This window comes from Drosophila santomea, chromosome 2R (assembly GCF_016746245.2).
Source record: "Drosophila santomea strain STO CAGO 1482 chromosome 2R, Prin_Dsan_1.1, whole genome shotgun sequence".
NCBI classification, from domain to species: domain Eukaryota; kingdom Metazoa; phylum Arthropoda; class Insecta; order Diptera; family Drosophilidae; genus Drosophila; species Drosophila santomea.
The window spans coordinates 5908877-5922719 of NC_053017.2; the positions used below are offsets into that span (position 1 = coordinate 5908877).

At 40.3% G+C, this 13843-nt stretch overlaps 3 protein-coding genes across 3 annotated transcripts; 2 read left to right on the plus strand and 1 right to left on the minus strand.

Annotated features, from left to right (window-relative positions):
* Positions 1-480: 480 nt before the first annotated feature.
* On the plus strand, positions 481-2502 carry LOC120444818 (zinc finger protein 2-like). The gene is made up of 2 exons (XM_044005886.1): positions 481-552; positions 627-2502. The coding sequence occupies exons 1-2, from the start codon at positions 481-483 to the stop codon at positions 2370-2372; spliced, it is 1818 nt and encodes a 605-aa protein (XP_043861821.1). The 3' UTR covers positions 2373-2502.
* A 149-nt stretch (positions 2503-2651) lies between these two features.
* Positions 2652-4012, plus strand: LOC120447070 (zinc finger protein 415-like). Its single transcript, XM_039628461.2, has 2 exons — positions 2652-2860; positions 2921-4012. Exon 2 carries the CDS (start codon positions 2923-2925, stop codon positions 3691-3693), a length of 771 nt encoding a protein of 256 aa, XP_039484395.1. The 5' UTR covers positions 2652-2860; positions 2921-2922; the 3' UTR covers positions 3694-4012.
* LOC120447066 (serine/threonine-protein kinase grp) lies at positions 3781-13834 on the minus strand. Its single transcript, XM_039628456.2, has 6 exons — positions 13703-13834; positions 12845-13068; positions 6902-7079; positions 6056-6198; positions 5334-5543; positions 3781-4745 (listed from the first exon to the last, which is right to left on the minus strand). Exons 1-6 carry the CDS (start codon positions 13804-13806, stop codon positions 4066-4068), a joined length of 1539 nt encoding a protein of 512 aa, XP_039484390.1. The 5' UTR covers positions 13807-13834; the 3' UTR covers positions 3781-4065.
* Between the last annotated feature and the right edge of the window lie 9 nt (positions 13835-13843).

Consider the following 13843-nt stretch of genomic DNA (forward strand, 5'->3'; position numbering starts at 1 on the left):
TAAAATAATGTTTCCTTAGCTGTTTACGACTCTGAAAATCTTAAGTCTTAAGAGTTTTAAGTATTTGTAAAATTGTTTTATAATATTTTAAGGTTAATTAATAATTAAGATCACGAAAAAAGGCAAGTTTTATTTTAGTAAATTATTAAATCAATTTAATAACAAAGATTTTAAGAATGGTTTTAAATTAAACTGAACAACTAAACAATAAATTAATTAACATAACTGTGTAAAAAAAAAAAAAAAGTAGTATTCGATGTTTCTAACAGCACTATTTACTTATCACAGGGCGATTCATGAAATATTATTAACAGAACAGATTAGTAACAACAGGGTGATTCATGTGGCCAGGAAATACACAGCGCAGAGGTAAACAATCAAAAAATAATATTTTAGTAAATGGAATCTACATTAAATCACAAATGTAAGTCGGTTAATCTGCTTATTATAAGGTATTTACCTTTCTTCTTTACAAGGGCCATGGAGAATATATGTCGAGTTTGCATGGGAAACCACGATGACATGGTCAACATTTTCGACGGCACACCAAGAGTGGGACCTTCAATCCCGGACATGATTGCCCAGTGGTCCGGCTATCAAGTTGCGAAAGGGGACTCTCTGCCTGAACACATTTGCGCAAGTTGCCTGGAGGATGCGCACAATGCATTCGATATTCGGCATTCCCAGGTAGATATTCCCAGATAGGCCACCAATTCCTGTGCCAAGTAAAAGTGGAAGCCGCCGAGGAAAACTCGGAGTATAACGAATTTTGGCAGGTCTCGAACTCCGCGAGTGATAAATCAAATTCTAGTCAAAAGTTAGATTGCCGAGATAACCTAATTGAAGAAGATTTAGATTTAATTGAGGAAAGGACTGGACAACTATTCCAGCATCCCCAAAAGATCGGCGCAGTAGAAATTCACCTACTTAAGGATCAAATATCAGTCTGTGCAACTGATCAAACAGGTGCCTATTTTAAAGGCGATGAATATAGCGAATTATCTGTCGGTGAATATTTTCATTCCAATTCGAATATAAGACAGGCTAACGCTAGTTCATCCGACCAATCTAACTGCCACATTCAGCAGGACAACTTCGGAGATGAAGTTACATCAGTAGACGAAATCGAACCACCCGTTGGAGATGTTCGAGATCCTTGTATACCAAAGACTTTTTTGTTGCACAAAGACAACGAAGAGCGACCGCACAATTGTTCCCGATGTGGAAAATCCTTTGCGCGCTACTGTAGTTTTAAGAACCACCTCAGGGCTCACGAGGAAGAAGACAATGATTCTCCATCAGAGCATAAGCCACATATTGGTACTTTTCAAAAGACCAAAAAACTGCAAGATCAGAAAAGTGTTTCTTTAAAGCATCAGGACCGTGTTTCATCGGATAGGCTTAAGCTTACGTGCACATATTGCCCTAAAGTTTGTTCGTACCGAGGTGATCTTATAAAACACATACGTGTTCACACGGGGGAACGTCCGTATAAATGTAATCACTGTCCAAAGGCATTTAAGCAAAGCTTCGACCTAAGGCGGCACACTGAGACTCACGGCACCACGAGACGACAATTCAAGTGTAATCTATGTGCAAGTGCTTTCCTTGGTCACTCAAACCTTGTCGCCCACATGCGGAATCATGAGGAAATAATGCCGTTTAAATGTCACATATGCCCTAGAGTTTTCAAGTATTGCACATCCCTAAAGATACACATCCGTTCTCACACCGGCGAACGACCGTATTCATGTAGCCAATGTTCCAAAACGTATAAGCAAATAATCGATCTTAAACGACACAAATTAAACTTCCACAAGGAAGCTCAGCAGAACGGGCAGACTGAAGTGAATCTCCGGGATTTTAAAGAATACGAATGTACGCATTGCAATAAGAGGTTTGTGACTAAATATACTTTAGAGGTGCATACCAGGATACACACTGGCGTGAAGCCGTATAGGTGTGATATCTGCGAAAGGACCTTTAAATATGCCTCATCACTGAAAGTGCACACTAGAAGTCACACTGGCGAACGACCGTTTGTGTGCGAATATTGTCCAAAGGCTTTTGCTCAACAAATCGATTTATGTCGACACATCCGTATCCACACAGGAGAAAGACCGCATAAGTGTGGTCAGTGTGAGAGCACCTTTATGGACCACTCTGGCCTCAAAGCACACCTTCTTGTTCACTCGGAGGAAAGGCCCTATAAGTGCTCCCTATGCCAAAAGGGATTTAAGGTGTCGGCAATTCTTAGTCGGCACATGAGGACTCATACTGGCGAAAAACCCTATAAGTGCGACCATTGCTCGAAGGCCTACGCAGATCCCAGATCTCTTAAGATGCATGTCCCGATTCATTCGAGAAAATAACTTGGCATTCCACCTGTGCTCGGAGGTCATTTTAAGAACCGTGTATTGTGCAAATAAATGTAATTACAGTTTCCTAAGAGTTTTCAAGCTAGGTGATAACTATGTATGATAAATATACAGGTGATATTTAGTTTTCTTATTTTAACTTAATAAATTATCGTTTTAAAAAAATACCATCGTTAAAATACCAAAAAAGTCATAAAAATGAAATAGTTCTTTAATTTCTTACAAGCTTTATTGTATTTTGTAAACTTCTGATACTATGATTTTAAAAAGTGTCTGCTATAAATTTCTATTAAATTATAATCGATAACTGCCCGATTGTACGGAAATAACATAACAGTTCGATTGCAAACGAACAACATATCAGGCACAGGGTGATTAAAATTCTTCAAACCTAAATTTCTGAGATGTACCAATCAACGCTTCATCCCTATACTTTTATTTACTTTAATAATAAACATTTTTATTTATCATTTACATTAATCGTAAGTATTTTCAATTGGCTTGTCGCCAGTTCAAATGTACATGATTTATTGTTTTTATAGAAATGGAAAAGATATGTCGAGTTTGCCTGGCGAACCACGACGAACTGGTCAATATATTCCATGGAAAGACTGGACTTGGACTTTCGATTCCGGAGATGATTGCCAAGTGGTCCGGCTATCGAGTTTCAAAAGGCGACTACCTTCCCGAACACATTTGTCCAAGTTGCCTGGAAGATGCGCAGCATGCATGCAAGTTTCAAAAGTCTTTAAAAACCCCAAAGAGCGAACCTCCTGATTTGGTTGAAATTGATCAATCCACTGAAAAGGTTCAAGAGTTCGAAATATGTGTAGGCGACTTATATCAAACCCATTGCCATAGTCAGCGAACTAAGGATGCTTTTGGGGATCATCATTATTCGGCTTCCCTAGTGCTTCCACGTAATACATGGAAATTCGATGATCGCGACCGTTCCCATTGTCTCTCCAGAGAAACACCTAACCAAGACGCACAAACTGTGATATCCACACCGGTGGACAAGCGAAACACCCGGCTGGGCACTCGAGAAAAAACACATAAGTGTTGTTACTGCCCAAAGGCCTTTAGGGTCAAATATGACCTTACAAAGCACATCCGGACTCATACGGGAGAGCGACCGTTTCAGTGTTCACACTGCCAGTGGTCCTTCAAACAAAAATACCATCTTAGACGACACATGCTCGTCCACACAGCAGTTGGACCATACAAGTGCTCAACATGCGAAAGGGCCTTTAAGAGCTTGAATCTTCTCCTAACTCACAATTTGATTCACTATTCGGAAGTTTTAGAAAATTAAAATCAAACAATCCCGCAGGTCCAACAACGCATTGTATTTTAATATAAAGCTAAGGTATGGAAACTCATCTAAGTAATAAAATAACCATTTTACTCAAAATCGCATTAGATTTATTGTTCGATAACATTTAAACTAACTAGTTTCAATACTCGATATTCGCTTTAAAATTCAACAAAATTAAAATCTTAAGAGAGCCCGCTTAGCAATACATAACGTACTCGTAAACAATGCAATGAATTAAAAATAAGTTAGCACATTGAGAAGTTTATATGATTCTGATCGAATGTGATGCATGAGTTGTTCTTATAGGCTAGGCAAATGTAAATATAACCAAATACATGAGAGGTTTTATAGGTCGAATAAAACTATGAGCTAAGGCACCGAATTGGTAGCAATCGCTATTGGCCAGGTGGTGGGTCCTTTGAGCACGATATCCTCCAGAGCGTTTTTGATCTTTATAAAGCGTCGTTTAAACTCCAAGCCGCAACCCTTTGACAGCCGGCAGTCCACAAGAATCTTGCCATCCATCTCTATAATGTGCGCCTTGAAAAGCAATCGCAGCTTATTCCGATCGACAGTCGAAATGGTGACCACTCCGTCGTCGCCGACTTTGCACGTATAGCCACCCAGTCTTTCGATGGTTCCCACCAATCGCTTGATAGTGTCATCCCATCTCGTCGTCACAAAGAATCGGGTCATTCTCCTCACCAAACGCTGGAAATAGTTCTGGGAGGCGTTCTGCGTTTGGTTCATCTGGGTGGCCAGTAGGAGATCATCCAGAAGAGCTGGTTGCGAAAATGAGTAACTGAGCCGAGCCTCTTGGGCCAACGCCTGGCGATTGCCTCCATCCTCTTTGGAGCAACCACTGCCCAGTCTTACATTGAAGTCATCGTCGCTGCGCATCGTAGGCATGGGCTGAGAGCAGTAGTTCCGGGAGATGGAGTCATCCAGGCCATTACTCAAGTGGGCACTCGACTGCAGACGCTGCCTCTTAGCCTTTGGCGAGCATATCTCCAGAGCAGCCGCCGAGTCCACTAGGTCATAGGAACGTTCTATAAAAGAGAAACATTGTTGAAAAATTACAATTTCGATAATCGAAACAATCTTAAATAATAATACCATTAAAAACAAATAAAGTTAGCAAATGAAAAAAAATCAACTCAAGCATAATGCAGAAACCATTTGGTTTTTGGTAATAAAGCTCTATGGAACACATAAACACACCATACAGCTAAAATCACCAAAGAGCAAATAATATGCAAACAAAAGAGCAACCGATAAGTTAAACAAATATAAAAATTAATGAAATAATTAATAAAAACTAAGCATGGACTAATTTGTCTGATGATTGATCTGCAGAAGCCAATGCTTTGGTAATCTAGCTTTATGAAGTAGTATAAATCTATCATACAGCTAAAGCGCCAAAGCAATGGCAAGGCAGCTACACTCTCAAGTCACTTATTCCAATGTAAATCACTTTATTTGTGGATTATGTCCCACTGGCAGCACAGGCACAGAGTGACCCCCAAAATGTCAAAAGCATTGAGAGTCACTAAGTACCTGAGCCACTTAGTGGACTTTTAAACTTTTCACTGATTTATACACAGATTTAATCGAATCGTGCACTACAAAGTACGTACCATTGTCTGCAAACTGCATGTTGCACCATTTGTGATCCAGAGTTTTCTCCAGGGTCAGACGCGTGCCAGGACTGGTGGCCAAAAGCTTGCGAAGCAGCGAAATAGCCAAGGTGTCCAGTTTGCTCCAAGGAGTCTGCATTTGCCAGTGATCGTTATCCCTCCAGTTGGTAAACTCCGTGCAATTGGTGGAAGGCTGATCCCAGGGCAGCTCTGAAAAACAAAATATGCCACATTATTTGAATACATTTGCAAGGACATGCGAATTACACGAAAGACACATGAATATATTGACTTTGCAAGCGGGTGATAAAGATATTTTTAATCATTCCTGTATTTGTGGCTGTTTTTGGTTGGTGCGCTGTTAAGCAATTTAAGCTGGAGCTTTGGTATAAAAGCTTTAGATGATATACAATGTGCGCGAAACAATCTACAGCTAGAATACCAAAGAAACAGCAAAAATGATAAATAGTGCAAGAGGAGAAATGTGAGCAAAGAACCGAAAAAAGTGGGCAAGTACATAATGCATGAACTGATTGATTCCGTAAATGCGAGGCTATTTCGATGGCGATGCTCTGGAAATGATGCTTGCATTGTTTTTCACTGTTTTCTGTTTGTTATAAGGGAGTGCACAAAAATCACGCATAAAAAATCCAAAATAAAAAAGCGGAAAATGCATTAAATGGAGCACATGTAAAGCAATCTCGCACCGAAATTAAACTTACCACCCGCCAGCATTGTAACCAATATAACACCACACGACCAAAGATCCGCCGGCTGCGCGTGATATGCCTTCTGGAGCACCTCGGGAGCCACATACGGCAAGGTGCCGCAGCGTTTGTCCAGCAGTCGCTCCTTGCCCTTGCACCTGATCCATGGTAATGTCGTGAACACAACCAGATCGAAGACGGCGGGTATTGCGAGATAAAAGGGGAGAGAGAGCATAAAGAATCGAGAATAAGTGTGGGCTTCAGTCGATTACACTGTGAAAAATATACACAACTTTTAGCAAATAAATAAATATTCAATAAATAAAAACAATCCCCTAAAAAATCGACTAAGTCTAATTAATGAATTTTGAGTAAGAAAACATTGTTCCTTTAAACGATTAAGCTGAATACTCAGCAAAATCAGATCCCCTTTATGTAGATTAAGTGATTTACATTAAGTTTGGTAGTAAACTTATAATTGCTGACTTGTTGTTTATTTACTGTTGTTTATTTTAAACTCTCTAATACAGGCTGGCTGGCTAACCGACTTGAATTAGTTTTAGCTAAGTTGAAAACTAAAACCACCAGAGGCATGTTTTGTTTGGATGCTGTGCCCACAATGCTTTCAATTAACTATTCTCCTTGTCGGTCAATTTAGTGCAGAAAAACTTTTCACTACCGGTTAGCCATAGTTAATGGATTTTGTACGTTCCCACGTAGAGCTGATTTAATTTTAAATATTTGTATAGCTTTTGACCTTCTAATGCTGTGGTATTTCTAATCGCAAGTCTAAAATATTTTGAAGGATCCCTTTGCTTTTGAGTTTCAGTTGGATTTATTATATAGTGTTGTATCTAATACCTAAACATAGTAGCCATGCCAAAGTCCGATATTTTCACGTTGTCATGCTCATCAAGCAGCAGATTTTCCGGCTTCAGGTCCCGATGAGCGATACCACGCTGATGCAGATAATTGAGTCCGGACAACAGCTGTGTAAAATACCTCTGAGCCTCATGCTGCGGCATTCCCACATCGGGCTCTGCAAAAGAATAAACAAACAAATAAAGGTTTTAAAACAGCGTGTATGCGGCATACAATTAAGGAATGTCAGATCAAAATGTAAAAAACATTTCGCAGAAATTGAATTACAATTTTCGACACTTTTTGCAATGCAATTTATACAGGTACGTCGAACAATAAGCGCCCTTTATGCATATATTTATTTGTATTTTCTTTATGGGTATTTTCCAGCGGAACTGAACTCTTCAAATATGGGAAAAATGTGCAGCCGCACAAAACCAACCAAAACAGGTCAGTTTGGAGGAAAGGTGAAAAATAAATGCAATGCATTCTGATATGCGTGTGTAAAAAAAATGTATGAGCTTAGTCGGTTGCAGCTACTTTCACGGAACAGCAAAAGTGTCAGGTTGAGACAGCCGCAGTACAATCAACATTTTTATGCAATTTTAATCAAGGCCGGAGCGTAAACATTGTCAAAATGTTTGCTTAGATGCCAGGTTTACCTGTTGTTTATGTAGACAACATTCAAAACGCCACTTTGTCTTGGAGTCACTATGGTACATTGAACCTATGCAAGTTGGAATATCCAAAACCTTGAGAAGAATTAAAATAGCTCGTTCTCATAGAGATAGTTATACCCGTTACTCGTAGAGTTAAAGGGTATACTAGATTCGTTGAAAAGTATGTAATAGGCAGAAGGAAGCGTTTCCGACCATATAAAGTATATACATATATTCTTGATCAGGACCAATAGCCGCCGAGTCGATATGACCATGTCCGTCTGTCGGTCCGTCCGTATGAACGCTGTGATCTCAGGAACTACAAGAGCTAGAAAGTTGAGACTCCAGAGACATAGACGCAGCGCAAGTTTGTCGATTCATGTTGCCACGCCCACTCTAACGCCCACAAACCGCCCAAAACTGCCACGCCCACACTTTTGAAAAATGTTTTGACATTTTTTCATTTTTGTATTAGTCTTGTAAATTTCTATCGATTTGCCAAAAAACTTTCTGCCACGCCTACTCTAACGCCTACAAACCGCCAAAAACGGTGTTTAAGACTCCCCTTCTCCCTTCCACTAGCTAAGTAACGGGTATCAGATAGTCGGGGAACTCGACTATAGCGTTCTCTCTTGTTTTGTTCTGCACTCGCAACTAATACGAAAAGCTTCAACGTTCTCATAGCATGCCAGCCACTTCGGCGTAAGAGTTCCACTCGGAAGTGCATCAAAATAGTCAGACGAAAGGATAAACAATAGAAGAGGAGGCTATCGCCTGGGGTTACCATTAGCTAGACAGATTGTATTTCCTATGCCTTTCACCTGATTGACTGTCAAAGGCAGCCGCATCCTGCAAGCGATATCAAACACCATCATCTCATTTGCCCCACCATCCATCCGCCTTTTATCGATTTTACCTTTAACCCTCTTGTGTCTGCTCTTGACTCTTTCACTTTGGTCGGAACAGTTCAAAGGTGAATAGGGAAAGCTGTATTATGTTTATGAAATTTGCATCGAGATGATGCAATTTGCCATTTTGATTGAATAAATTTTATGCTTGTGGAGTGAAACGTTTTAAAAAAGGTGAAACAGAAAGGTTCGAAACAGAATATATTCATATACTCTTGCATTACTCTTCTATATCATATACATCATATATCGAAACATAATCGTCCTTTTTGCTTTTTATCATAATGTGATATGTGATTTCGATTTTAATTTTAATTTGCTTAAAACCATACTTCCTTACTATATATTTCTTCCAAAGGAACATTCGGATAATTAAAAGAAAACAAAAATATAAACATTTATACACAAAATACATTTCTCATTACCGAATAAAGGCTTTAAATAATCGTGAAAAAAGGATATAAGAGCAATAAACTTTCGAACGAAAGTAACGAGGGGCAAAAACTGAAGTAATTATTTTAGCGGCTTTAGTTTCTGTGGAGTTTTCTCACACATTTTTCCATGTTACTATTTTTATACCCGTTACTCGTAGAGTAAAAGGGTATACTAGATTCGTTGAAAAGTATGTAACAGGCAGAAGGAAGCGTTTCCGACCATATAAAGTATATATATTCTTGATCAGGATCAATAGCCGAGTCGATTTGGCCATGTCCGTCTGTCCGTCCGTCTGTCTGTCCGTCTGTCCGTCTGTCCGTATGAACGTCGAGATCTCAGGAACTACAAAAGCTAGAAAGTTGACATTAAGCATACAGACTCCAGGGACATAGACGCAGCGCAAGTTTGTCGAATCATGCTGCCACGCCCACTCTAACGCCCACAAACCGCCCAAAACTGCCACGCCCACACTTTTGAAAAATGTTTTGATATTTTTTCATTTTTGTATTGGTGTTGTAAATTTCTATCGATTTGTCAAAAAAAATTTTGCCACGCCCACTCTAACGCCCACAAACCGCCCAAAGCTGCCACACCCACACTTTTGAAAAATGTTTTGAAATTTTTTCATTTTTGTATTAGTCTTGTAAATTTTTATCGATTTGCAAAAAAACTTTTTGCCACGCCCACTCTAACGCCCACAAACCGCCCAAAGCTGCCACGCCCACACTTTTGAAAAATGTTTTGATATTTTTTCATTTTTATATTGGTCTTGTAAATTTCTATCGATTTGCCAAAAAACTTTCTGCCACGCCCACTATAACGCCTACAAACCGCCAAAAATTGTGTTTAAGACTCTCCTTCTCCCTTCCACTAGCTGAGTAACGGGTATCAGATAGTCGGGGAACTCGACTATAGCGTTCTCTCTTGTTTTCTCTTTACTCTTACATAGTTGGGCAGGTGTCCCACGCCCATGTCTATAAGCCCAGCCCCAATCTGTGAGCCCCTTATTCCATGGAGCCCATTGTTTGCAATTCATTTATCATGTGGCATGTTGGCGCCATTTGCACAACTCTTTGGCCATAGGTAAAATTAAACGAAGGCGAGTGCCTCATGCACTCAGGAAAACCATCAATTAATTAATTTTAATTTATTTACCAAATCAAAGTTTAAGAATGCTAAACTGATTTCTTATGAGAATTTAACACTCAGCTCTTTTTGGCGAAAGTATTTTGGAATTCACGCCGTTTTTTTTCCAGTTTCCGCATGCTTATGTGCTAAAGAATAAAACGAAATATTGACTGACTTTAAGCTCGAGTACAGCAAATATAAACGTCGAACTGAAAAAGTATAAATTTGCATACCTTATGCCGAGAAAATAAGATGAAAGCAATAAAACGGCTGGACGTCAGTAACATTTTAGCATAATTAAATGCATTTTACTGAGTGGAAGAGAATTATTCCCACCCAAGCGGTGAAAATTGTGCAGGACAATGGAAATGAGGGAAATTACTCGAAAATTTCATTTGTAATTGAAGCATAATTTATGTCGGACCCCATCTCAGATTGAGTGAGTGGCCAAATCGGTTGCGAATCTATAATACATAAGCCCCCATTTCTCCCACCCTCTGAGGACTCTGCTTTTCATCTCGCCATTTGGAGTATAAGCTTAATGAATGCGTTTCTGTGCAAACAGACAATTAAACTCTCGCATACACGCACGTTCGTAGTCGAGGACATCTGGTTGCATGTGTGCATTTCCATTATGTTTCATTTGCATATTGAACCTATTTATGGCAGCCATTCATTGCACTCGGCTCCCCCTCTAACGCTCTCCCACGAGCTCCTCTTCCCTTACCAATTTCCTATCCTGGCTGGGAAAAGGATGTTTTGTTGCCCGTCCAAAAGGCGCTAGACCGCTAAAATCGAAAGCAGAGATGCAGGCGTGATATGCAATGATCATCTGATTTCGTGAGTGGCTGCATGATTGGCGATGGAAGTGGTCGTGCACTTCAATGCTTTCCCTTCACAGACTTTTAATTAAACCAAAAAATTGTACCTTCTTTGAGTAAATTTAAAATAGACTGTGATGCAACACAAGTACAAGATTCATAATTGAACTAACCGGTATCTCAATGTATAGGAATGTACATACAGTAGTAAAATATAAAAGGTAATAAAATGCCATAATGGTCTCCGTTTAATTGACTGCCCATAACTAACCCATTCAGCTGTCATCACAATAAATTCGATATACAGTAAAATATCTGTCAGCCTTTATCATATATTATTTCTTGCTATTTTATCTGACAGGATGTTAATTGGTGTTAAATAAAAAAAAACACACACTTCGTTGGCTAAACTAAACAATTTGCCCACTAGGTTCAATATGAATCGAACAATAAAGACACCATGTTTATTGATAAACATTTAAATCCATTAGTTTCCCATAGCCCATCACTCAGAGTTCGCAACATCTCTAGATATCATTAAAAATGGCTTAGCAACCAGGGACTAAATATGGCTGCCACATTGATTATTACACCAGCTCCCCATGCAACATCCCCTGCGGAGTGGGCGGAGCAAAATGATGATGATGGTGATTGGGAATAGGCGAAATCGGGGGTGGACCAGGATGAGAGGTGGCAATCAATGCAAGGACGCCACTTCCATTAGGGGCAATCTCTCTTCGTTTCCATACTCGCTGCTCTTCTGCTGACCTTTTGCCAAGCTGTTAATATTTATGAAAATGCCACGAGCTTGGCACCTACTGTCCCACCTACTTGCCCATTTCCCATTTCCCCTTTTCCATTTCCCCCCGCCCATGCATTTGGCAAATTGTCATTGGAAAAGAGACAGAAAGCTGGCGTAATCAAGATACGTATCTTGTCAGTCTGATTTGTCGCTCCCGCTGCTGCAGATATCTGTGTGTGTGTGAGTGTGAGTGTTCCACTTCGATTCACCGGATGGCAGGACGAACTTCAAGTTGGACCCGCAAAAGTACAACGAAACCGTAGCACGCTGACAGCGTTTGTGCTGTCGGTTTGTTTGTCCGTCGTCTGCCAGTGCTCGCATCGCATCGCGTCGCATATTGGCATATTTGCCCCGTCTGGCCGACGTCTATATGACTATGTGGCATCTGCGCCAAACTGCCGGCTCCACCTATTTTATTTCCGACTTGGATGAGTTTGGGATGTGGCATGCCAGCACGGAGGCGGGAATAGTTATGAACCTTAAACAGGAGCATCCTTATCCAATCATATTCGGAATAAAAAGCTGATAGGCAACGTGTTTACGTACAAAGGACAACGTTCTTAAGCGTACATATGTACGTAAGTCAAGTATTTTACTGGACAGATTTATCCAATTTAAAGTGGCTTGCTTTTATCATTTTATCTTATAAACGTTTGCCATATACTTAACTATTTTAAAGCACGCTTTGAGGGATCATTTTATTTATTGAATTCTTGTGGTGGACAACTTTCATGCCGGATAGCGGCTTACAGCAAGTTGAGTGGCCAAAAAACTTTAAGTAGCTTCTTGATGATAAAAAGCTTAGTTGGTGCTGACACGGACACAATTGGGGCTGTTTTAGTTAGCCACCGTAAAAAAACGTTAGTGTGGTTCGTAAATCTTGTCCACGCTGCTTTTTAAAATATAAACTAGCGTTTTGCAGTTTATTACCCCAAAACTTTGTATTAAATATTAGTATTTATTTTCGATAGGATTAAAAATGACAAACTTTTAAATCAAATTTGTATGTAATAAAAGCTTTAATTTCAAAAAAATTAAAATTAATTGTAGTCGATAAGTTCCCTAAATTCGTTGCACTACCTTTTCTCCCTCGAATATGGGAATATGCCTACAAAAGTCTAAGTAGTAGTGATTTGGCACCTTATCATCTAGACTAAAATCATGCTTATATAAATTTAATTCGAACTCACCTATTCGATCGAATAGCTCCCCGCCGGCGGCGTATTCCAAGAATATGTACTCCACGCTGCCCTGCGAACGTTTGCCGAAAAATCGGAGAATATGCGTGTCCTGGAGCATCTTCTGTATGCAGACTTCCTTTCGCACCGAGTTCGCTGCATCCGGATGTTTTTTTAGATCCACCATTTTCATGGCCACAGCTTCGCCAGTCTGCCGGTTGATTAGCAGCTTTACCCTGCATCCAAATATCGGATATAGTTTGGGGATTAGTAAAGGATATACGACGACTGCAGGACGAGCTGCAACTGCAGCTGCAACACTGGTGTCTGTGTAATGACTGCTCTCCGTCCGGGTGCATTGAGTGCGCTGTATGCCGTCTGTCTGTCGTTAGTCGTACTCCCGTATTCCTCGAATTCCCCGGACCCGGACCCGGACCCGGACACCGGGGACATGCGCACTAAGGAGTCCCTTAAAAAAGGGGAAGCGCAGCGGTTGCTTTCGGGATGAATGTATACAGCGAATACGCCGGAAAAGTGCGTTTCACTAAGTCCTTCTTTTTCGTGCTGCTCTGCAGAATATCCGGTTTATTGACTTCCACACACACAAACAAACACACACAGACGCACATCAAAACACACGGTTTTGCGAATTTGAATCATAGAATAAAATTCACTGCATTTCACTGCCATGTGTAATTTAAAGCCTTTAAGAACCCTATGAAGCTTATAAAGAAATTTTTAGCATCTTTGTAAAACTTATAATGATGTCGATATAAGAGCCCTTTTAAGAGAATTGATTTCCCCGTCTTGTATGGACTTATGGTCTGTGATGAAATTTTTTGATTGATTGATTGATTCAGAGGAACTCACTCGCCGTAGGCACCTTCGCCCAGAGTTTGGGCCAAAGTCCAACCCTCGACGAACTCCCTGGTGGCCGCAGGACCTGTTCCCGCTTCCGTCAGCGTCGCAGCCATGGTGTCCTGCCTTGTGCAACCAACAGAAAACCACGCT